Source organism: Haliaeetus leucocephalus, unplaced genomic scaffold, assembly GCF_000737465.1.
Source record: "Haliaeetus leucocephalus isolate CR32 unplaced genomic scaffold, Haliaeetus_leucocephalus-4.0 Scaffold933, whole genome shotgun sequence".
In the NCBI taxonomy this organism is placed as follows: Eukaryota; Metazoa; Chordata; class Aves; order Accipitriformes; family Accipitridae; genus Haliaeetus; species Haliaeetus leucocephalus.
The window spans coordinates 1,188,257-1,212,464 of NW_010973369.1; the positions used below are offsets into that span (position 1 = coordinate 1,188,257).

Consider the following 24,208-nt stretch of genomic DNA (forward strand, 5'->3'; position numbering starts at 1 on the left):
GTCCGAGCGGCGCCGAGCGGGTCGACGCCTCCCCCCCACGCCGCGGCTCTTACACTGGCAGCCGCCCGGGATCCCCACCATCGCCCGGCTCCTCGGCGCCTCCTCCCGCTCCCCGCCGCGGCCCCACCGGCCCGGCCCGACCCGGCCCTTCGCCGTGACGCTAAGGGGCGCGGCCTTCCAGGCCCGCCCCGGCAAGGCGGCGGGAGGGCGGGCATGTCGCCGGTTAGTGGAGCGGGAAGCCCGTGTTGGATCCGAGGCGACGCTTTCTGTGTGAATTTAATTATGAATTTTAGGCGAATTGTGGCTTACGGCCTCCCCAAAACCATCTCGCCTTCATCCCCCCTCTGCGCTGAGGCCTCCCCACTAACCCAGGGGTGTGACAATACCTGAGGCCCCGGTGCTGGGCTGCGGACAATGCACCAGGGCCTCAGGTATTGTAACCATAGTGTCTGAGCTGCCTCCTGGCACTTGCCACAGCCCAACCGCAGCCCCATGCCTCGAAGGAGAGGTTTGGATTAGGTGGCCAGGTTGACCTGGAGAGACGTCAGGTCCCGGAGATGACTGAAGAGTTGCAGGAGACGTGGGATGAAGAATCGTGGAGTGGTTTGGGTTGGAAGGGACTTTGGGGGATCATCTAGTCTAAGTCCAGGGACATCTTGCGCTAGATGAGGTTGCTCAAATGTTCATCCAACCTTCATGCCCCAATGATGGGGCATCCACAACTCCTCTGGGAGTTGGTGTCTGGGCAACCAGCGTCTCACCACCTTCATCGTAAAAACTTTCTTCCTTATATCCAGTCTAAACTTTCTTTCTGTTTAAAACCACTGCCCCTTTATCTGTCACTACAAGCCTTGATAAAACGTCTCTCTCCATCTTTCTTACAAGCCCTTAATCTATTGGAAGGCTGCAATAAGGAAGAATGGGGCTCTTCCCAAGGGACTGCTAACTCCATGGTCCTTATTCTGTGGAAAGGGGGGGACCTGAAAAGCCTTGCTACAAGCTCTCATGGTTAGGTGTGACTTTGTTAGCCAGGGACTTTTGTGTGTCAGGAGATCTCCCATGGGCTGCCGCCTTTCCACAAATGCTGCAGGAAGTCTGGCCACAGGAAAACACATTTAGATTTACATGGCAAAAACCCCAGAAGTTAACTCAAATGGCCACGTCAGAGCTGAGATGTGTTTTGACTCTGACAAAGTTCAAAGCCTGAGTGCCATTTACCTCTGGTAGGTACCTCAAAGCCCAGAAATGCCAGAGTTTGTGATCACGAGAGCTTCACCGAGAGCCTGAAGTCCTGCCTGGGGTTTGTTGAGGCTGCAGCCCCATGCTGAAGTCCGACTGGCATCTGAGAACTAAGCACAACCCTGCTCCCATCCTGGAGGGATTTGCCATGATAGGTGTTCTCTAGGGAAACTGCATGGTCCCAACAAACTGGGTTTGAACTCCTCCAGTTCTGGGCTGGTGGTTGCTGGCCAGCAGCCTGTTGAAAGCCCAGCTATGGGTGAGCTGCAGTGCAGCATGGCTTGGCAGTAGTTAGCTCAAGATGCTCAGGGAGCCACGGGCTTGTTTTGAGTTTGCTGGCCGGGAACAGGCATCTCTTGGGCCCAGATGTCTCATGATGGAGCAGATCCAAATCTGCACTAAAATGACAGGAGCATCCATCTAGTCCCATAGTCCTTGTTTTAACTTTGTGGCCTTGCCTCCTCCCTTTGCAAGTCACCAGCACTTTCCTGGACCAGCCTGTCTGCCAGAGCCTGCATCCCCCACGCGGCTCTTATCTCCTGCCGTGCTGGCTGCAGCTTGGCTCTGGCCTGTGTTTACCACCACTTCATTTCAGTGTCATCTACAGCCTTGCTGTGGCCAAATTTACACTGGTGAAGCAGAAGGGGCTGTTGTGTGGGGCACTGATAAGGGCTTTGTTTTAATTAAGCTGGTCTCCAAAGCCTGTGAAGCCCCTAGGAGAGCAGCAGGCTGGGCTCCATCAGAGATTTCACCAGTGTGATGGGAGCAGCTCCCCAAGCCACCTGGCCACACTCCTGAGCCACAGCCTGGCATCTCCTTGAGGGTCACCGACGCTGGAGCCCTCCATGTGCCTGAGCATGGAGGAGGAGATGGGAACTGTTGTGCTGATGACGTGGAGCTGTTGCTGCCCTGCTCTGTGTCCTGTCTCTCCCGGGCACCACGACCTTAGGGGGATGTGCCCTGGTGCAAAGTGTCACTGCTCAGAACAGGGAGGAGGCGAGGAGGGCTGGGACCACAAAGCAGAGTGCTGAGATGTGCTGGGGAAAGCTTCGAAGAAGGAACTAATGTATTTTCATCTTCCTTTCTGTTCAACAGCTTTGGTGTTGTCCAAGGTAAAGCCATGGTGGGCACAGAGCAGCTCCATTACAGGGTCTGCATTGCTGCTTTGTTTCTAAAGATGAAACAGCTGCAGAGGGAAACCCCAAAGAGGAGAGGATTGTGCTAAATAACACTCATAACACCTGCAGAATACCAGGACAGGGTACATACAGGGCTTGATCTTGCAGACCTCAATGCCAATGAAAGACATGGGAGCTTAGGACGTCAGCTTTGGGAACGTTTCCATAATTATATGCGACTTCCCCACAGAAGCAAGCTCATGTTTTAAATGTGGGTATCCTGCTGCTTGTCCAGCAAGTGTCTTCTACAGAGATGGAGAGGTGTGAGCAGGGAATGGGCTTTCCGTGCTCTTTCTCAGGAGATCTGAGATGAGTGGTGCCAGCATTGTGGGCAAGACCTGGGGCATGGGCATGGTCCTCTAGGGAGGATGAGCTCTGGATCCTGATGGTCTGCAAGCAGGGGGACCATATCACAGAGACACACACTGCTGTAGCATGCCCTGTGGGGACCATCCCTTCCCCACCTTCAGCTCCCCCAGTTTTAAGCCATACAGGTTGCTGAGCTTGTCTTGTGCTCTCTGGAGCTGGGGTAGAGGTTGGGAAACATCGAGAGCCATCAAAGGGGTCGGTTGCAATTTTTGCTCTGTTCGTACATTGGTACACAGAGCAGGGTTTATTTGCTCTAAGAGAAAAAAACCCACCCAGCCTTTATGAGTATGGATTTGTGTTCTGTGTCCAACCAAGCAACACCTGTTCACTCAGCTGATGTTTCTATATGTCCTTGAAATAGGCTTGTGCATTAGAGAAGAAGCTCTACGGGCACATGGACTTCATTTGGAATCCTCTTTTTATCGTTTAAACGTGATGTATTCAGGACAAGAAAAAAAGAAGACTTCTCAGCCCAGTGCAGTATGCAGGCACACGCATCCTAGAGAGGTAGATATGTGTGTCTAAATATATATACGTATATCACACCCAACTGAACATCCACAGTTTTGCAAACAGCATTTTTAGGACTATAAATACACAGCCACTATGTATGTTATATATCTATGGCCAGTAAAACATAAAACCCCTTAAAATATTCATACATGCACTCCACAAGCCAAGAAATTCTCCCATCATCTTTAACTCATTTAATTGCATATCAGACAGTCAAGTCATGGATTGTGTTTTTCCATGGTGTACTTCTCTATTTGGTGCATGGGGGAGTGGTGCTTGCGGTATGAGCAGGTATTTGGCATCTGCTCTGCTTATTTGCTGGCATCCCACACCACAGCTTGTGCCATGCTGACCGAGCTGTGCATTTTTCAGTTCTGTTTGCTGTCCTGACACATCCTCACCCATACCCGAGCACTGATGTAAAGCACCCTTCTGGTTTGTTCCTCTTTCACTTACTGTGCTCCTTCGAGCTTCTGCTCCAGCTCCTGCAAAAGTTCTACCAAAGGAAACTTCCTTCATTGCATGGTCTTGAGTGCCCCTCTGAATAAAGCCTGTCCACCAACATGACAAAGGTGGCTGCAGGTGGGAAGCCTAGTCTCTGGGAGCAGGACTTTGCAACCTTGCTCCTGTTTGTCCAAAGTGTGGGTTTGTATGAGTCCCCACCTCAAGGGAGGCCCTGTACAGCAGGATATGGAGCAAAGTGGGTCACCAGCAGATCTGAGGTGCTTAAGTACCTCTACTGGACTTTGTCCCTGCAGCTGGCAAGGTAGCTGAGAGCAGCTGAAGGTTGTTCTCCACTCTGTGGACCCACGTTTAAAGGAGGGAGTGGGATGCTGAGCTGGAGAGCTCCCAGGTTGGGGGAGGTCTCAGCTGATGACCATGCCCCTGGGCTGGAACAAGCTCTCTCGGGCAAAGACATATGCCCATTCTTGCTCCCCGCAGCTCAACCCCTTCAGCCTTGTCCTGCCTCTTCCTCAGCCCCTTGCTGTCTCCTTCCAGGTCCCACACCACCAGTTCAGTCCTCGCATTTCCTCTACTGGGGAGGCAAGCCTGGTGGCAAGGATTAACGGGTCTGATCAAAGAACAGCAAACACAAGAGCAAGAGGGAACTTTATTTGGAAATCTGTCATCTCGCAGATGTATGTAGCTCTAAAAATGCTGAAGAAAGAGTAATTACTGTCATAAAAATGAGTGGGAAATGAGATAAAGGGTTTATCTCACAGGACAGGTCATGGCAGAGTAACCTGCCTGCTTCCTTCACTGGGAACTGGTTTCCAAAACAAGGCAAAATGCAAAGTTTAGTACAAGCATCATTAACAACGGGTGAGAACTGAGTGAGAGGAGAGCAGGGCAGATGGTGCCAGAAGGGGAGGTCTGGAGCTTGGTGGAGTTTCCCAAGGTCAGTTCTGGTGTCTGGTCAGTGTTTCTCCTGGCATGATGTGAGTGCACAAAGGCAGGTGAGCACTGCGCAGAGAGGCAGGTGTGCCCGATGGGAGGAGGATGGGATCTCATCGAGCAAGAACCACTGGAGGAGAGGAGGGGTGGGATGAGACCTGTTCACCGAGTGGGAGGCAGAGTGTGCAGCATCTATTAAGCCCAAACAGGCAATAATTCTGTGATAAAATCTGGGGACGTTATTTATCACGCAGGTCTCTTTCTTCAAACATGAATGTTTGAACCTGACAGTGTCCAGCCCAACTTAGAAACTGTAATCCTGTCCCTGAAACCATCTCAGATCTTCCTCGTTTGTATATTCAAGCTGATGGGTGCCTGCTGCAGCCATAAGGATGGTAATACTGTCTTGAATACCATATTTGTTTTCCAAAGGCCATCTGGCTGCATTTCTTTATTCTTTGAGAAAGCAGTGATGCTGGCAGTGCTGCATTACCCCAAAAATGCCCTGGGCTGGGAGAATAAATGACTGGAGGAGCAGAAAAGAGATGCGTGAGCATTCAGTAGTCGGGGCTGTGTATCAGGGATGTGCATCACTTTGTGAGATCTCTCAGGTCTTCACTGAGACGAAGAAACTCGCTGTTCAGGATCTCAGGAGACAGCAGGCAGGTCCTCTCCCATGTCATTTGCTCCTCCAGGTCACCAGCTGACCAGGCACCCACACACTTCTGCAGCTCAGGGTTTCAGCTGTGGGTTTCCCACCTGGGGCATGCAAACCATGATAGCCTCTGCAGGGACGGTGCTCACTCTGCCAGGGTCCACAGACCTGCTCCCTGTATGCAGTGAGAGAGCTCCGTGCCAGGCAGGATCAGACCAAGATGATGCAAAGCCAACGAGTCAAAGGCAAGTTGTCAGACCCTGCCCTGGCTCTGTTGCACAGCAAGAGCTGAGGCAAGCGCAGCCCTTGCACTGGTTTGGACTTGTCAGAGGATGATGCTTTCCAGGTTGTCTTGCTTTTGGCTTCTGCCACGGTTTTGAGGGCAGGCACACCGCTCAGCCTCAGGGATGCCAGAGCCGCAGCGTGCTTCAGTGTCATTCAGGGACCTGCAGCCACAAAACTGCTCAAACTTTTAACTTTGCAGTCTCAAACCACCCCCTTTTCTCACTTCAGAGCAGCACTCAGCTAAGCCTGAGCCTAGCCACACAGGCTGCCTGCCATCTGGCACAAGCAGGACCAAGTAGAATTAAATAAATGTTAAATACACACTAATACCATGTGACAACTAGCAAAAGGCAATGACTTCAAGCTTGAAGAGTCTGGATATGTAAACAGCATCCTGAAATTAATATTTACCTTTTAAAACAAACAGATATTTGGGGTGTTTCATAGTCTTTCTGCCTAGCAGATGCCAAGAACAACAGCTTGGTACTGCAGGGAATTGGCTTGACAGCTCAGGGGACAGTAAACTCCCCACTAGTCTCCAGACTGTGAGGTCAGAGCTGGTCCCTCTCTTTTCAAGCAGATAAATTCGCACAAACCAGATTAATCTTTGCTCAGGGGCTGCGACCTCTAATGAGGAGCAGGAGTCGCCCCAATGTCACAGCCAGAGAGCAGGGATTTGAGTGGCAGATGGGCTGGAAGATGAAGGGTTTGGGGATGCTCAGAGTGGACCCTTGTCCAGAGGGGCTCTGGGGAGGCAGAAGGGCTGTCCTGTGGTGGGAAACGTTGCTTGGGTGGCAGCATCGCCACCAGCCTGGCCACTGTGCTCCATTTCCAGCTAGACCTGCACCTGTGGGGTAAATTCCATAATTTCTCTAAGGGGTGATAGTTTTGGAAATAACAGCTAAAACCCCCGTCAGAGCAAAGCCGGGCTCGGGGATGGGGCTCGCTGCACACCTTTGGAGTGCCCCTGGTTTCTGCTGCTCCTCATGGCCATCCTCATCTTCATGTGAGCACCCAGCACTTTTCTGGGGTTTGCTAGCATGTTTTTATAATTTTTTATCATTTTCCTACAATGGGACATGTGTGCCCAACACAGACAGAAAGCAAAAGTCAGCTGCCACCCTGGAGGTGTTAGGGATCTCAGTAAATAGTGGATGAGTGGAGGCAGGGGTAGGAGCCCAATTTCAGTTTTTATAGGATATTTTTTGCAGATGTCTGAAGCAGAAGGAACTTTAGGTGCACCTTACAGCTCGCCACTTCTGCCATCATCCACTGTTTGACTTTATTTCACCCCTCTGCTCCTAACGTGCCTCCTCAGCTTCATCCCTGGCGCTGTGCTTTTCATCTTCTTCCTCCCAGCTGGGGACGACTCTTCTCTGTTGGCTGTGGTGCTCATCCTCTCCTGCATCCCGTGTCTGGCTGTGGGTGCACTCATCCCACACGGCAGCTCGCCAAGGGTTTCGGGCTGGTGTGGCTGTGCAGGGGACATGCTCACAGCCACCACGTGCCCATCCTGGTGCTCAGCTGGCTCCTACCTTGGATTTTCAAGTCCCCCCAGCAGATTCTCGGTACATTTTGCAACCTTCCTTGGAGGGGGAGAGATGGGCACAGGGAGCCAGCGGGGCCAGGGATGCGTCAGGGCTTGGAGCAGAGCTGGGGATCACAAATCCAGCCCTCTAGGGCACCCTGATCCCACGAGCATCGCACCCCACACGAGGGGACATGGGGCTGCCACCTGCTACTTGCCCGCCGTGCAGCTGCTGGCTTGGGATGACAAACTGACACCCGCTTTTGGAGGTCGTTACCTGCCAGGCACGGCAAAGTAAACGCATTAATGCCAGCAGCGCGTGGGTGGGAGCCAGGGCGGGCTGGGGCTGGGAGGATGTGGGCAGGATCTATTACCCCTGTAAATGAAAAACCAACAACGATGCCAGCACGGCTGCGAGCAGGGCCCCTCTGCGGGCGGAGGGGGGGAGGGGGCGGGATGGGGACCGATTAAACAGATGACACCCCAAAAGTGATGTCAAGCCAAGCTGGGCACAGCAAACTGCATGAGTTATAGGATGCTTGGACGCCAGTGAAGGGCTGCACCCAGTCTGGGGTGCTCAGCGTTTCCAGAGTGCCTGTGCTGGAAGAAATAGTGTGTTTGAGTAAAGATTCACGTTGAATACCTCTTTCTTTTGAAATCTAAACCTCTTTGCATTTAAACTGCTGACAAGGTATGTCAGGGCTTGCAGTTATGGTGATTTAAAATGTGATAGTGAGCGGTAAGCAATGCATCTGCAATGCCAAAGTTGAACGGGGAACCTGCAGCTCATTGCAGGGGACTGGGCCTGGGTGAGGTGACAAACAAGCTTTGACACCGATTGCTTCATCAGGAAGGGCTATTGGTCTATTTTCTGACTTCGCTTCCTTCAATTAGTTCAGTTCGCTGATGAGGTCAGCCAAAGTTGAGCTGGGGGAAGCAGGGGAGTTTTCTTATCGAGTGACAACTTCAGGCTAAAGCTGGGAGGATGCTATCGGGTCGCCCGGAGGCCTGCGGAGACGCGGGGACAGGGACACGACAGCGGGGTCTGGGGGATGTCATCAGCCCTCCTGCTTCCTGGGCCAGGTCCAGCTCTGGAGGGGGTGTCCAAAATGAGCTCATGTCTTGTGTCAGCACTGCATCTCAGTGTCCCCTTACTAATTAAAACCAAGTGGTTATGACATTTGGTGCATGGTAATTGAATGCCAATTTTCCCTAAATAGTGGTTGATATAAATAAGACAAACCCTGAATCTCTGCTATTAAAATGAATGGGTTACTTGCATTTTCTATGAAAGCCTAGAAACCGAGGCTCCGAATAATCAGACTCAAATAATCCTCTCCAAACTGGAAAAAAAGAAGTACTGGAGTTTTGAGGAAGAGTCCTGCCCTGGTATAAACGGGCATGTTTTCAGAGCTGGGAGCAGGAGTCAGTCTTTCTTCAGGGAAATAACCACAGAGCTCGGTTAGGGGTGATGGCTTAGAGCAAGTTTTCCTGCCAGCTGATTTTGATCACGGACTTTAACTGTTCTGCCCTGCTTGTTTCCAGCTTGATAATGGGTTTTGTCTGAGGATTTGTATGCCCAGGTGTTTCTAAGAAATCTTTATATAATACATAAGAATAATATAAAAGAAATATTTATATAAGAATATATATAAAGCATACAAATATAAATATATATAAAATATAAGTATATATAATATTTATGTAAGAAATATATAAGAAATATTTAATTATATCATATACAGCAAGGTAGGAGCATTTCCCGGCCATGGAGATGCCCTGCAGAGGGGCTCAGAGGGGCACGTCAGCTTGTGGATGCTCTGCCCGGTGCTTGGCATGTGCCATGGCCCCAGCTCCAGTCCTGACCTCCTTCCTGCAGAGCTTGCTTTCCTAGAAAGCTCTCCCTGCTGCTGGCTGACCAGTCCTGGAGCACCCACTGCTCCCCAGCCCCGACACCAGAGATGCCATCAGCCTGAAGCCAAGCAGGGAGAAAACCCAGCAATGCCGGGACTCCTTCCATCCCCGCACAGGGGCTGCCGAGCCCAAAAAAAGACCTGCCAGAGCCACCAGCTGTGTTTGGGTTCGCAGGCGTGCGTGTGTGTGAATGTGAAACGACACATGGGTGTGTTCCTCCTACCCTGCCGCATCGCCTGGCTCTGCCTGGCCACTGCTGCCAGCTCTTGGTGGGTCCCCCCAGCAAAGGGGCTCTGGGTGTCGGTGGGAGGATGCTTAATCTGATATGGTTATGGCTTTTTTTTTAACAAGTTGGGGGGGAAAAAAAAGTTCCAGGAGCGCTAGGGAATTAAAAATAGGCATAACATCTAAGCCTTGAATACAGCCTTCTCTCCCAGCCATCTCCTGCCCTGGTCCCCCTAGGCTGGGGCTTGATGCCCTCGTCTGCCAGGCGATGTGGCACAGGGTGGCTTCTGTTGGAGCAGAAGGGAAATTTCAGCTGGGCAATGCCCTGTGTTAATTTAGGTAGAATTTCATTTTGGAAAAGACAAGGGAACACTCATGTGACGTTTTCATTCCAAACTCAGGCTTCATTTTATGTGATAAGCCATAGAGCTGGAGATCAGCAGAAATTGAAATAATGAATTTCACTGTTACCAACTTTAAAAAAAAAATCCATTAAATGGCAAATTCTGAAATGTCATGACTTTTCCGACTGTTCAGCACAAAAACCAATCTGGAAGTGTCAGAATCTGAGCCCCCATCAGTCCTGAAAGCCTGGATGGCTCCCGAGGCTTTGGCGGATCCCCGGCCGGATCCCTGTTTGCTTTGGCTTTCTTAGAGAGGCACCCAGCTGCACATCGTGTTTTTTGCATGGGGACATCAGCCTTGCCAGCATCTCTGAGTGGCATCTGGGGCTCTGCCCAAAGTACCAGGAGGGCAAGGGGGTTTTCTGGCAGTTTTGCTCACGGCTGGACCACTCGCCCCGGTCGCCAATGCAGTACCTGCCCCAGGATCGCGCCTCTCCCAGCCAGAGCCGGACCAACCGGCAGCACAGGGTGCCCTGGGACCAGCCAGCTCAAATGGGGAGTGGTGGGTAGCGCAAAGCCCATATCAGCAATGATTTCCTGACAAACAGTGCGGCTCATTGTCTGTTCTCATTTATAAACTGCTCCACACCAGCCATCTGATATCCATTATTACAATTACAAACAACCCACAGTAACTCTCCAGCTGGTCAGCTCCATCCTAACAGCACTGCAGCCATTCAAGGATGCCATATGGTACCAGAGTTTCCAAAGCAGCATTGTCAATCAGCCTTATTAATTTCTGAGTTCATGTCTTTTCCTTTTAGGGATATATTTTTTTTCTTTCTATATAAGACAGAGACACTTCTCTGGCCTTAATTTGGAATATGCAGCTTGACAGAATAATTGAAACATCTACATCTACAAGGCAGCTGGCAGGGAAAGGAAGAGCCTGAACTCCGTGAGCAGCCCCCCGAGTAATGGTGCTCATGCAAGACCTCCAAGTGTCTCTTACCATATATACCACAGTGCGTGCCACGAGAATATTAAAAACCCATTAGATCCAGAGTGCCGGACATGGCTGGCTTTTTTACTGCAGATGGAGGGCTGCTAATGGCCATTTCCCTTCGATCTCTTAGTCTCCTTTGAGCTATATTTATTTTTTTCCCAACATTTTGGAGCCTCTGGGTGGTATTATTGGAGACGGTTGCAGATGCTGAGATGCTGCCGGCTCTGCCCATGCCCGTCCTGTGGCAAGCGGGTGCCCAGGTACGTCCCCAGGTGCTGCCCGACCAGGTCTGCACTGCTGCCATTGTGAGAACCCTCCTTTTGGGGTGATTCATGGGGAAAGAGTCACTTTTGTGCTCGGCTGCTTCCACGTGGCACCGTTGCAGCCGGCTGTGTTGGGTATCTGTTGCTGCGTCATTGCAGCTAGCAGTAAGGCCAAGGGTTGTGTCTAGCATGGGTGTAGGCACTGGATGCAGCCACTTTCAGCCCTGCAAACACATCAGGTTGTAGTGACCAGGCATTGCACCTTCTGCATTCACAGCAGCTGGCTGCAGGGACTGGTGGGATTTATTTTTTGCTTTGCTTTTTGTATTTTAAAGCAGAACCAGTAATCACCAAGGGACAGTTTCTTTTCTCGGCTTGAGGGGGCTGGATTTTGTGGTTCTGAAATGCTTCACCCCAGCTAAAGCTCAGCACCCAGGCTCCAGCAGGAGTTTCCTTCCCTGGGGGTGGGATAGAGGTGATGGGGGGAGCAGAGAAGGGGACCATTCAGGATGAGCCACCAGCAGCATGGCACCCTCAAAGTGTGCTTTCACATTTGATCTCTCCCCAGTCGACCATGTGGTGTTTACGTCCTAGAGCAAAAGCTGCCTGTCAGGCTACGGGTGCCTCTGGCAGCATCCCCAAAAGCACTGGGCTGTGGGTACATGTGCCTGGAGGGCTGGGAGAGCTGCTTGGCGCATGGTTTTGCTCCCAGCTTCAATACATGGCCAGAGAAATAGAAAGCAGGCTGAGTAGAGAGAGGAACATCCAGGAGCAATGTGCGCCATGGCAGGTGAGAGTGGCATGTTTCAGGGGCTGTGCATTATGCAGATTGCATGGGATTATGTAAAACCTCTTTGTTCACCCTCCCTGTCGAGGGTAAAGAGCTCTGCGGGGCCGGGACAGTTGTGGGGGGGGCATCTGCAGTCACACAGATGGTGACACTGGGGCTCCAGCCACCGGAGGAGGACCTCCCCTGCCTGCCTGTTCCACAGTCCCTATGGGCATTTTCCACATTGCTTTTAGCTCTTTGGAGGCACGTCCCAGCCTTGGGGAGCCCAGCAAGGATCCAGCACCAAACTACAGCCTAGCCCAGCTCTGCCAGGGGCTTTGCTGACCCCAGAGCTGTGGCCAATGTCCACCTCTGGAGGGAAGTGCTGGGAATATGTCAGCCATCTCGAGTAGCATCTCTTCAATGATGGCTGTTTGCCAGTGAGCAATATTCACTACTGCAGGTGCCTATACCCATGAAAAGTGCAGTTTGTGGTGCTCCTACCTATGCTTGCTCCTTGACATGGGCTGGAAGCCCCTTTCACACGGTTATTCCTTACTGCCATCATTTTTGTCTTGTCCAGTGGATATGCTTTGCAGGGTACATTGAACAGGGTGGATTGTTTGATTTATTTAAGATAACAAAAGACCATCTTTTGTTGCTGTTTCACACTTGTTTGGCTCCCAGCACTGAGTGCTGGTCCCCACCTGGGACTTTGCAGCTGTGGTTTGGTGCCCAGCTCGCACACCCATGGGGATGCTGCAGGGCATGGGTGCTCTCCTGCTAGGTGGGGGTGGCTTGTGTCCCCATGGATGAGTTCCTGTCCTGAGTTGAGTGCCGTGTGTGACCTGATCTCACCTGATGTAGCTCATGGCGGTGGTGCTGCCATGTTGGGGCAGCAGCCTGGAGCCTTCCCTGGTACGTGTGGGCCACGTGGACTGGGCTTATGTCACTGCTGAATTTTCATCTGGCTTTCCCCTATCCCTCTGGCCCTCTCCAGTGTGCAGATGAAGAAGGGGCCCTAGCGCTGTTTGGTATGGACATCCAGCTGATGCTCAGTCTCCTGCTGCTTTGCTGCTGCTCTGAGTTTAGCACTGGTATTTTCCCTGCTTTGTGCTGCATTCGCACCAGGACTGTGCAATGTTCCATCCTTTGAGTCCCTGCTCCCCTCCTCGGCTGGGTGTCTGGGGCTTTCCAGGAGGGCTGGAGGGCCAGGGTTGGGTGCAGTCCCCAGCAGTGATGGGAAGGAGCCCTTCCTTCTCCCAAGCCCACCACCACGTAGCACTGTCCCCCCGTGCTGCCCGCAGCCCCCAGCAAAGCTCTTCTGCTCACAGTCTCTCCCCACAGGGCGCAGAGACCTCCCTTTGCCCTCTGGTTACACCTTTTCCTTTGAGTTTCTGAATTTGTGACATTCTGCTTGATTTTCCCATGTCTTTCCCCCTCTGGCTCTCAGTGAACCACCCCACATGTTCTGCAGGAGGCTGCTTGCTTGCTCTGCACCTCTCTTGCTGTGGCCACAGGGCTGTCTGAGCCTCCATGGAGCAGCCTGCTAATCTGGCACAAATGAGTTTGCCGTTCAAGATGCGATAGTGCCGTGAGTCAGGCATTTTGCAGAGCCTGGCGTTGTGCAGCTCTATTGTTTCCCCAGATTCTCGATGACACTTTTTCAAAGGAGCCCTCATGGCCACAACATTTCTCGTGGGTTGGGAATGCATTGGGAGAGTCTCCGGGATCTCACGTGGGTCCCTCCAGCCCACTGCCACAGAGCCAGATGCTGCAGGGCCATGTTGTGCCCTTTGACTGTCCCGCAGCAGAAAGCCACTGCTCTTGGGTTTGTTTTCCTTTTTCCCCAGCCCTGATGCAATTTTGCAGTTATCCCATTGCGCCCTGAAGAGCGTCCCGTTGCTAAACCCATCCTCTTTCATGTCTCTGCCCAGCGCCGAGGCTCTGGGATCTGCACCATTGCTGTTGCTTTTGCTTGAGGCTTGTTGTGGTTTTTTTTCCCCACAATTTTTTTTTGGTGGGATTTTGCTGTTTTCTCAGCATTCTTCAATTATGATTTCACATACCTCCTGGAGCTGACTCACTGCTGACACCATCTTCTCTGCATATCGGAGGGGAAGCCAAGCCAACATGACTTTCTCATCTTATTCTTTCCTCTGCCTACACAGTTCCTTCTTCTCCAGTCCTTCCTGACAAGCACGGTTGCCCGTGTGCCACCGCTTCCTTGGGGACACCTCACCACGAGCATGGTGCACCTTGCTTCATGCAACATGTGGCCATTGTGCTCTGGGTGAATCTTGGCATCACCCATGGCCATCTCTGCCGATGCTCCCAGGGCTCGGAGCACAGGCTGGGCAGGTGAAGCCTCTGCGTTAGCACTTCTCCTGACACTGCCATTGCAATTTATGCCAAGATTGACAGAGAAGAGAATATTTCCCTTTTTCTCCCCAAGTCCTTGAGGGTGTTGGAGGTAAAAAAGTCCACTCTACCAGCTGCTCTGCCCCGGGGACTGCTGCCTGGAACTGCCTGCACCAGGGAAGGTGAGCAAAGCGGGCAAGCACCCATGCAACACCCTCAGTCCCATCACATGATGCCGAGGTCGGTCAGCATTTGCTCCAGATTCTGGCCCGCACCAGCTTTCCAAGAAACTTTGGAGCAGGAAAAAACCACAAACCCAACCTTAGTTTTTCATTTGCAGCTGGAGTGAGGCCAGATTTTGCAGCAGGACATTTTTTGGTGAAAATGGAGCTGCTGTCTTCTGACCAGCACCCATTGAATGGCTCCTGCCCAGCCTCCACCATGGGACAGTAGAGCTGGGGCCAGGAGGGGAGAGCCAAGGGGCAACAGCCTGCTGCCCGGTGGGTTTTGGTGCCGAGCCCGCTCCCTGCTGAGTCCCCAGTGAGGTGCCGCCAGAGGGGACCGGCTGCCTCTCTTGCGGGCTGCAATTGCAACTTTTCTTTGAAAACTCTCCAGTGCTTTGTTCTCCCCCTGATACAATCCATTTGGAGCAAATGCAGTTTCAGAGCATCTTGCCAAGCCCGCAAGCTTTGGGGAGGCTGCTGCGAAGCATTAGCGGCAGATAAGGCCTCCTCGGGGGTGGACGTCTGGCAAGGGAGGCGGCAGTGGTGGAGTCTTGCCTCTTCTTGTCCCTGGCCTGGGGACACCGCTGACCAGGCAGAGGAGCCTGCCAGGGGATGCCAGCCTCCGCCTCGGCTCCTTTTCCCAATGGGCTCTAGGGCCTGACCCTGCACACTGCTGCTCCTTGCATCCCATTGCTGGTGGACCCCTGCCTGCTGAGCACACCGAGGTGCCCCAGCATCCCTCCAGCTCCCTGGGGAGCTCGGTGACAGACTGAGCAAGGGGCAAGGGCACGTGGCTTGGTGGCAGCAGGGTTGGGATGGAGTCCCCGTGCTGGGGTCCTGGTCCTGAGCCCCAGCACTGTGGGAGTCAAAGCTGGACTCACCCCACCTGCGGCCACAGGAGTGCAGGAACTTTTGAAGCCCCTGGAGGCAAATTCCCCTCCTGCCTTGTCCTGCCTGGTCCCTGTCCAGGCATGGCTCCTGACACCCTTCTCCTGCGCCTTCCAAGGGGTGAGCCAACCAGGTCTGCCCGCCTGACATCCCGGCTGGGTGCAGCGTGGTTGCTGCAAGCCCTGGCACTCCTCCCCTCTGCTGCCCCTTTGCTCCTCCAGCCCCTGTGGCTCCGAGGCTCTGCATTTCTAGATGCAGTGCCAATAAGCAGCATTTATGTGCTGCATTTGTCTTGTGCAGCATTTGCACAGAGCGCTTACACCATGCAGCAGTGACATGCAGCATTTACATGCAACATTTGCAAGCAACATTTGCAAGCAACATTTACACGCAGTATTTTCGCCATGATGTTAGGAGGGGAGAAGAGAGGAGACTTCCAGCTCCGCTCTGTGCATGGGTTAGCCCACAGGCAGGCAGTGTTAGAGGTGCAGGCAAGGGATGCCCATGCCTGCGAGGTGCTGGCTGGGCGATGGGTGGGCTAAGCCGGGGATGCAGGCTGTCCCCAGCCCAATGGCCCCAAGTGGACCCGGGGCTCTCGGTGACAGTTGACGGGGGGGGGAGGCTGGGGGGGTGGGAGCAGGGCAGGGCGCAGCAGGGGAGGTTAATGCCGTTATAAGCCGGGGCAGGGGGTCTCCAACAGACGAGGCCTCGCCGGCCAGATGGGGAGACTCGTCTGCCACTCGCCAGGGCCACAAAGGAGGGTCCCCTGGTAGCAGCTGGTCCCAAGGAAGAGGTTAAGGAGACACGTGTCGGGGCAAAGCCCAAGGGTGGCAGACGCGGCCCCGGCCTTTGTCGGGGGTCATCTCCCATCTGACGGGGAGCAGGTGGGGCGGGAGCTGCCCGTGCCCGGGGCCGGAAGGGAGGCAGGATGGCTCCATCATGGCCCTGCTGGGCAGTGGCTGGCTGTGGGGGCACAGCATCGCCTGTGAGAGCTATTCAGCACCATGCTGCCTTTGTTGCTCTTCCAGATAATGAATTTTTTTTTCCTCTTTACTTTTTTCCCCCCAAATGAATGGGAATGGCCCCATGGCAGGAGCCCTGGATGCCACAGCCCAGAGCAGGGGACAAAGCAGGGGACAACAAGAGGGTTAGCGGCTCAGGAACAGGGGCAGGGCCCAGCCAAGCATCCTCCCAGTCTATCTCGCAGGAGCCCGACGGGGACTGGGACGGGTGTCCGTCCTGCCTACTCATTTCTGGTACCATTGGGCAAACCCCAGGCAATGATTCATCCCTGGGGCTGGGACTGGCAGGGCTGCAGCCCCATGGACATTGCTGGCCCCAGGACCCACTATGGGTGGCACACAGTGGGTGCCAGGATCCGGCCAGGGGTCAGAGCTCACCCCCTGGCACAGCTCTGCACCCCTCACCTGGCTCAGGCCCCTGCTGGCCTCTCTGCTCGCCGGCAGCACAGGGCTAATTTCAATTATCTTCTCCAGGCCATATGAATTCTATTAATATCAAAGTAATGAGGTAATTACTGTGATTCGGAGGAACAACTGGGGAATTGCTTGGGTTAGGATTTCGCCAGCTGAGAGGGTAAATTAAAACCTCTCATTGGAAAAGAGCAAAGGGCTGTATCAGAGGTGAGTGGGGGCCAGCCCGGGGCAGTGGGTGATGTTCAGGGTGTCCTTCCACTGGGGGCCACTGCTGCTGTCCCTGGGTCCCCTCTCGTGCTGGTGGGACCCTTTGGAGGTGTTGTAGGTGGGATGGGGATCCCGCAGCAGGGGTGATGCCCCCCATCCCCTTGCTGCAGCCCCTCCAGCCCCTGCACAAGCCCCCTCAGGGCTTGTGCCTGGAGCATCCACCCTGGAATGAAGATGGATCTCCCTGCTCAGCCTTCCCCGAGCCATGTGGGTTCAAGCTGCTGCCCTGATGTTTGGTTTAGGGACCCGTTAAAAGTGGCACTGAGATGGGCAGTGTGCATCCCGTGGCCAACAGCAGCCTGGGACTCTGTGCTGTGGTGCGTCCCCTCGAGGCACGTGGGGTCCAACAGCCTGGGGAAGGATGAGGAGTGCTCATAGACCCTGCCTGGCCCCTGAAGCCGAGGAGCTGGGGCTTTTCCAGGTCCCTGACCATCAAAAAGCTGACTGGCAAAGCTCCCAGCGCCGATCCCCCAGGGCGCCCTGAGCTCACTTGGGGGACCTGGGCCAGGGACCTGAAAAGACCATTGGGGAGGGGGAAATAGCAGCAGCCACGTATATATGTATTCGTCCTCATATAAAACAAACTCCAGATACTTGTCAGGCTGACAAAAGAGCTTTGCACAGGGCGGTGGATGGGGTCTGCAGAAATGATGCGGCAAATGAAGGGAAGCGGCCCCTTCTGCATCCCCCCCTGCTGCAGGGTGCTTGGGGACACAAGCAGAGCCTGGCCGCAGCTGCAGCAGGGTCCTAGCCGGGAACCGGGGACAGTGCAGGGCAGGAGGCTTAGCTGGGGGAGTGTGCGTGCAGCTAGAGGGTAAAAATAGCTCTTGCTGTGGAGCAGGAGTGCCATGGCTGCCTGCCAAGCGGGGAGGGAGCATGAGGTGCCTCCCAGGTCCTTATGAAAGGAATTTGATAAGGAAGGCAAGGGTGGGTTTTGGGGCCATGGTACTGAGCAGAAAGCCAGGGCATTCTGGGGGACTCGGCTGGCCATCACCCCAAAAAAATCTGGGCTGGGGCAGTGAGAAGAGGTGAAAATCCCTCTCCAGTGCCCCCCTAGCCCAGATAAGGAAGGAATTTTTTTCGCAATGAGGGTGGTGAGACATGGGACCAGGTTGTCCAGAGAAGCTGTGGATGAAGACATCAAAGGTCAGGTTGGACGGGGCTTTGAGCAACCTGATCTAGTGGAAGATGTCCCTGCCCATGGCAGGGGGTTGGACCGGATGGTCTTTGAAGGTCCCTTCCAACCCAAACCACTCTGTGACTTTATGACAACCAACAGGCTGAACAGGCAGTGGCTGGCCCAGGGGAAGCGTGCCCCCTGTCCCCCGTGGGTGCTGGCCTGGGGCTCTGGGGCACAAAGCCATGCCTGGTGAGACGAGCCAGAGGGAGCAATGTCCCCCATTTCTCTCATCGGTGCCACCAGTTTGGCAGCAGCCGTGGCCCCACTCGCTCCCCCCAGGCTGGAAGGGGGCTCAGGGCAGATGCTACAATTTGTGAGCTGAGCGTGGGGGTTCTCAGCTGGCTGCAAAGCACTACCTGCGCTCCTCCGGGTCCCCGGAGGGGTTTGCCCACCAGCAGGCAGCACCCAGCCAGATAGGTGGGTTTGGCCAGAAGGTGCCTCAGCGCTCAGGGCAGGGGGGCTGCGGCCACCCCCAGCCAACGACAGGCCCTGGCTGGCTGCAGAGCGGCTCTTTGCTGGCATCTGCTGTCAGCTCAAAATCCTGCAGCTGCCTTTTTGCACGGAGCGATATTGAAATCCAGGCCGGAGCTGTTCCTCACCCCACTCGTGGGAAGGAGGAAAGGTCCCTGGGAGGATGGGTCTATCATCCGCCTGCAGCACCTGCAAGGCCAGCAGAGCCCTGCAGGGACATGGGCCTTGCAGGGAAGGTGAACCCCCAGTAGAAGGATGCACTGAACTCAAAAACCTGATGCTGAAGGTGGCTTTCCAGCCAGACCCGTGGGAACATCCCTGTGGGCTCATAAATGGCCTTTTCCCGGGACACAAGGCTCTTCCCATCCCTCCTGCACCTCTGCGCTGTGCTTGGGACAGGAGGCTCTTCCTGCAGCATCCCCTGAGTCAGGGAATGAAATAACATCCATCGAGGTCTCCTGCTCCAGACAACCTTGGTGTTGTCATGTTAAGCCATCAGAGAGAAACAACAGCAGAGGAAAGAAGTGACATTTATCAAAGCTCTAGTTGTTGAGTTAAAAAAAGCCCAGGGGAGCTGTGAGTGCCAGGGGAGCTGGCATTTTCCATGGGCATCCCAGTGTGATGGAGGAGCCAGGAGGGGACAGGGCTTTCACCCACGCTTTGCTGGGGTGAATCGGTGTTTGCATGAGCACACAGGCACCGGGAGGGGTGCATGGGGGTCCCTGTCTGCAGGGCCGCATCCAGAAGCCCCCTCTATGCATGGGACTCTGTTTGTCAGGGAGGAGGGTTTTGCTTGCAAGCGTGTTTGTCCGTCTGTCTGTCACCCCCCTGAACTCATGGCCCACCCCAGGATTTTAGCAAACCCCCTAGCAAACACCTGGGATGCAACTAAAGCTGCACTGGAGCAGCTGGGAAGCAGGGGAGGGGTTGATATCACTAAATAAAGCACCTGGACATCAAATGCCCCAGCAGGTAGCATTGTCTGGGCATGTGCTGCCCAGAGGAAAGATGCTGCCCGTGCCCACAGGAGAGTCCACATCACCAGTGTTGGCCAGCAGACAACATCTCCGAGCCCCCGTGCATCACCCATGGAGCCAGGAAAGATGGCAGCAATGTGCCCAGCACTCCTTGCAGGCCTGGTTTGAGCTATGACCTGCCTGCCCTTGCTCCATGCCTCAGTTTCCCCATGAGCTCCGGCTCTTGTGCCACAGATACTGCAGCCACAATGCCAGGGGACATACAGAATCATGGGTGGTATCTCCAGCGGTGTATCCCACCAACTCTGCAGTCCAAGAGATGCCTCTTCCCCAGTGCCCGGCAGGGAGGAAACAGCATTTTCATTTGCAAGCTGGAAATTAACCAAAACACTGGGGTGTTTGCCCCGTTCCCCACAGAAGAGGCCAGTGGGGTGAATCAGCCCAATTGAAACTGAAAACATGATGGTAGATTTTACAATCTGCTGTTCACATGCTGACTTTTATGATCAATTTATGTCCGTTAAATTACCCTAGGGGCTGACTGAGGTCCCTGCCACTGATGTCACTTGGTCTTAGGGCATCTGAGAGCCAGAAGCTGCAGCAGGCAGTGAATATCGGGCTTTAATGTGCAACAACCTTTGCCTTTCCCAAAGCTATTTTAGCTCCCAGGTACTGTTTTTTCCCATCCGGTCTCTTGTTCTTTGATACAAATGATCCTGCCCTGATAAGATAAGATCTGCCTCAAGGTAGCAAAAGTATTTTCACACCATGAGAACACAGCTGATTGTGGCTATCTTACAGGGATCCAGTAAGAGAAGAGCCTGGACTGAGATGGAAGAAACTTCGTAGGGACTAATTATGTCCCAAAGCAAACAGAAGGCACACTCAAGTTAAAGGACTTGGAGATTCCAGTGATTTTAAAGTCAGACAATGCCGTTTTGCTGCATTTCTTGCATAACAAAGGATGAATCCATCAGTTAAATACATATCGAGTATCTAAATCTATTAATATCTATATTAAAATCTATCTATATTGAAATCTATCTATATGAATATCTATCTATATAATAAAAGCTATTGTACTTCCCTTCCATCCCTTGCAGGGTTTTCACAGGGCTCAGTTCTACAGGGCAGGGTCAGTGCCGGGCACTCCCCACCTCCATGAATTCCCAGGGGACACCGAGCAGAGCAGCACTTCCTTGGTGCTGAGGGCTAAGGACTGTTGGAGCATCCCGAGCACCACTGGCAGCCTGAGATGCTACTTGGATCCCCATGGTTCAGGAATGTTGCCCCAGGAACTGAACGTGAGCTCTTAAGGTCATTTATTTTGCTTCAGAAGGGATTAATTTAATTAACGCAAGTAACAAAACATCTCACGGCACTCTACAAATAGACTGGTGGGCTCTGACACAGCTCCTGGCTATGCCAAGAAATGAGTCTAATAATAGCTGCTTAACGAAAAAGTTCAGGAGGCTGGAGAGATTATGCAGAGAAAATGCCAGGACGGGCTCAGCCCTGCAATGGCGCTCAGCTGGGGAAGCACCATCTGAAGAGGTCACTGAGAAAGCGCTGCTGGAGGGAATTACTCGGCATGGGGGGCATGGAGCCCATTGCTTCCTGCACCACCAGGTCCTCCTCCTGGGGACTGTTTGGATGATGGCTGGAGACGAGCAATGCTCTTTCCAGCTAAAAAGCAGCTATTTCCCCCAGGGGCCAGGGTCAGAGCCCTGGCAGCACCCCTGACACTGCACTGCAGCCTCCTGCGCTCCCTACCCCCTTTGCCTCCCACTGCTCCTGCTGCCAGGGAGAAATTCCCAGCTGGGCTTTTGTCACCGACGCACGCATGTTTCTGCGGGAAGTTTCTATTTCTGTGAATAGCAATTTTTCAAGCAACTCCCCCCACCCCCCGCCTGCATCCCTTCAGCAGGAGCCCTGACGAACGCCACTGGCATGCCTGGAAGCTGCGACTCACTCCCGCGTGCCAGCCACGGCCAGAGCCTTCATCCTCCTCCCTCCCACCCTGCAGTCCATCCTGCAGCACTATGGCATGGGAATTACACTCACGGTATCTTGCAGTGGGTCAAATTGAGCCAGGACCACCCCATGCGCTGGGCTCCCAGTGCTCACCGTGTGCCCTGGGACATGAAGGGGCTCCTAAGAAATAAATGAAGGAGCCTGAGCAAAAGCAGGCTTGAGAGCCTGGCCAGGGGAGCCAAGCCCGCAGGAAAGTCCCAGAAGCAGCAGCGCCTCTGCTTGGGGGGCACCAGGACCCCCAAGAACATCCTGGAGTGCCTAACCTCCCAAGGCCACAGCTCTCGCCTGACCCAGCTGTGCAGAGGAGCCAGCAAATGAGTTTTATCTTTTATTAAAGCCTGGAGCCAAGCCCCCCAATGCCTAAAGCCAAGCCCCCCAATGCTGTACCAGTCTGCCGAGCCTTATCACTCCCCTCCTGATGTACCCCCTACTGAGGCTGAGCCTCCCACTGTGTGACCAGGGTCTTAAGGGCACTTTGGACTCCCGATTCGCATTAGAAGAAATCAACACCTGCAATGCTTGCCTTGCGTCTCCATCCCACGTTAAGTAATTGATGCAATTGCTAAAGGAATATTAATTACTGAAGAAGGGGAGGGCAGGCAGTCCCACAGCCGTACAGAAGCAGTGGCTGTGGGACGAGCTTTCTACTGCGTCTGCGCATCGACCTTGCTGCACCGGTGGGGTGAGGCTGTTTCTCCGAGGGAGGTGAAGTTGGCGTGGCGTGCCGTGCCATGCCCTGGCTCTGGGGACCATGGTGTTTTCTCCATCCCAGCAGCTGGACCAGGAGAGGCAGGGCTTCTCCTTCTGCCTGGCATTGACACCATCTGGATGGCTTCCATGCATCCAGGCCATGCTTCACAGCATCCGTGCTGCCGGCACAGAGCTGAGAAATGAAAGAAAACAACCCAAATGATGCCATTCCACTGCACTAAAAGCAGTATTCAGAGTTCCCACTGCTGCTTCAGATGGGAACGTGCTCTTAAAGGCTGGAAATATCAAAAGCAGCACTGGGAAGGAAAAAAATCCAGACAAACTGCTGATTGCAGCTGCCTGGCTGGCAAATAGTCAGTGCTCCCAGAGCGGGTGGCACAGGGAAAATGAGCCCTGTCTCCACTTGAGGACCAAAGGACAAAGTTCCCCTCTGCTGTACACAAACTGAGCGGCACAGGCAGCCGGAGTGGGGCCCGACTGGCCTCGTGGGGTGTGCAGGGGATGGGATCATAGGGAAATACCTTTGGCTGGGTGATGGGGCAGTGTAGAAGTGCTTGCTACAGTGAGGAGCACTGTGCTGCAAAGACGAGGAGTCATTTAAGCCAAACCCTAGACTTTATAGCAAAAAGAAAATCAGGAATATGTGAACCGTCTGTTTTGTAAAGAAATAACCTTCAGGGTTTCCTCTGCTGCAACCTCAAGAAATTCCACAGCTGCTGCTGCGTGGGAGGGAGCCCCAGGAGCATTTTTCCCCTCTGCGCGTGGCCGATGCTCAGGGCTGGCTGTGGCCGGGGCTGGGGAAGTGCTGTGCTGAGCAGTGCACGCTGCAGCCCCCCTGCCCCGTGCAGCCAGAGCCTCTTGCTCCGTCCTTTTCCCAGCCTGTGGTAAATGTTGTTGAATTCTTACAAATCCTTGTGTTTTGTAGAGCGTCCGGGACATCGGTAGCCCCATCCCGGAGGCTTCTGGAGCTGCCTGAAGTGCTAGGAGTGCAAGGGGCACAGGGAATGTGCTACAATGTATTTTGCTACTCCTGGAGGTATTTTCTACTCCTAATTGCTGCCCCTTGGCTGCAGAAAAAAAATGCAGGTCTGCCTAAGGAAACAAAATTCTGTTCCTGTTTTCAAGATCCAGGACAAGCAAGGGAAAAGCAGCACAGACTGCTCTGAATGCCTGCAAACACCATTTCCCTCTGCCTCACTGCTGTTTAACACCTGCCGGGGCTGTTAGGAGGTGCCTGCCCAGGAGTCACTGCAAAGAAACTGGCTACCGAGAAACTCCAGTCCAGGGCTGGATGCAGGCAGTCCCTGCCCTGCCCTGTGTGCCCTCCTGAGCCACTGCCTGCCATTGTGCCACTGCTGGCCCCTATAAAGGAGCCGAAAGTGTTTTGGGAAGCTGGTGCATTGCATAAAAGCCCCTGTAACAGAGCACCCACCTCGAGGTGCCCCGCAGGGTCTGGCTGGGCAGGGGTGTGGGGTGTGGGAGTGGGGTGCTCCCTGGGATCCCTGAGCATCCTGCCCAGCCCTGCAGATCTATGCCCCAGGCCTTCGGCCCGGTACCCTTGCTGGGCAAGAGCGAGATCCTGGGCATGGGCTGCAGGTGAGGGGGCTGTGACTGCTGGGGGGGGCTGTGGCTCTTGGGGGACACGTGAAGGGCTGAGCCAGCTGCCCCCTGCCCGGCTCCTGCTGCTCCTCTTGTGACACAGCCCAGCACAGGACGCTCAGCACGTCCAGGGCCAGACCCCGGACCAGCAACAGAGCACCGGGGAGCTGTGTTCCTCCCGGTGCCCCGTCCCAGGGCGGAGCGGGGAGCACCGGGGAGCCGGGTCCCGCCCCGTGCCCCATCCCGGGCCGGAGCGGGGAGCCCTGGGGAGCACCGGCTCCTCCCAGTGCCCCGTCCCAGGGCGGAGCGGGGAGGACTGGGGAGCCGGGTCCCGCCCCGCGCCCCATCCCGGGCCGGAGCGGGGAGCGCCCGGCTGG

General features: G+C 54.2%; 2 protein-coding genes across 2 annotated transcripts in view; one reads left to right on the forward strand and one right to left on the reverse strand.

Moving 5' to 3' along the window:
* Window positions 1-103, reverse strand: part of CBFA2T2 (core-binding factor, runt domain, alpha subunit 2; translocated to, 2) — a 62,752-nt gene extending 62,649 nt beyond the window's left edge. Inside the window, exon 1 of the mRNA XM_010584057.1 lies at window positions 54-103. Coding sequence (XP_010582359.1) covers window positions 54-81 — 28 coding nt within the window. The 5' untranslated portion in view covers window positions 82-103. The remainder of the gene's footprint in view (window positions 1-53) is intronic.
* An 11,594-nt stretch (window positions 104-11,697) lies between these two features.
* SNTA1 (syntrophin, alpha 1) overlaps window positions 11,698-24,208 on the forward strand; it is a 24,774-nt gene continuing 12,263 nt past the window's right edge. Inside the window, exon 1 of the mRNA XM_010584096.1 lies at window positions 11,698-11,704. Within this exon, the coding sequence (XP_010582398.1) occupies window positions 11,698-11,704 (7 nt within the window). The remainder of the gene's footprint in view (window positions 11,705-24,208) is intronic.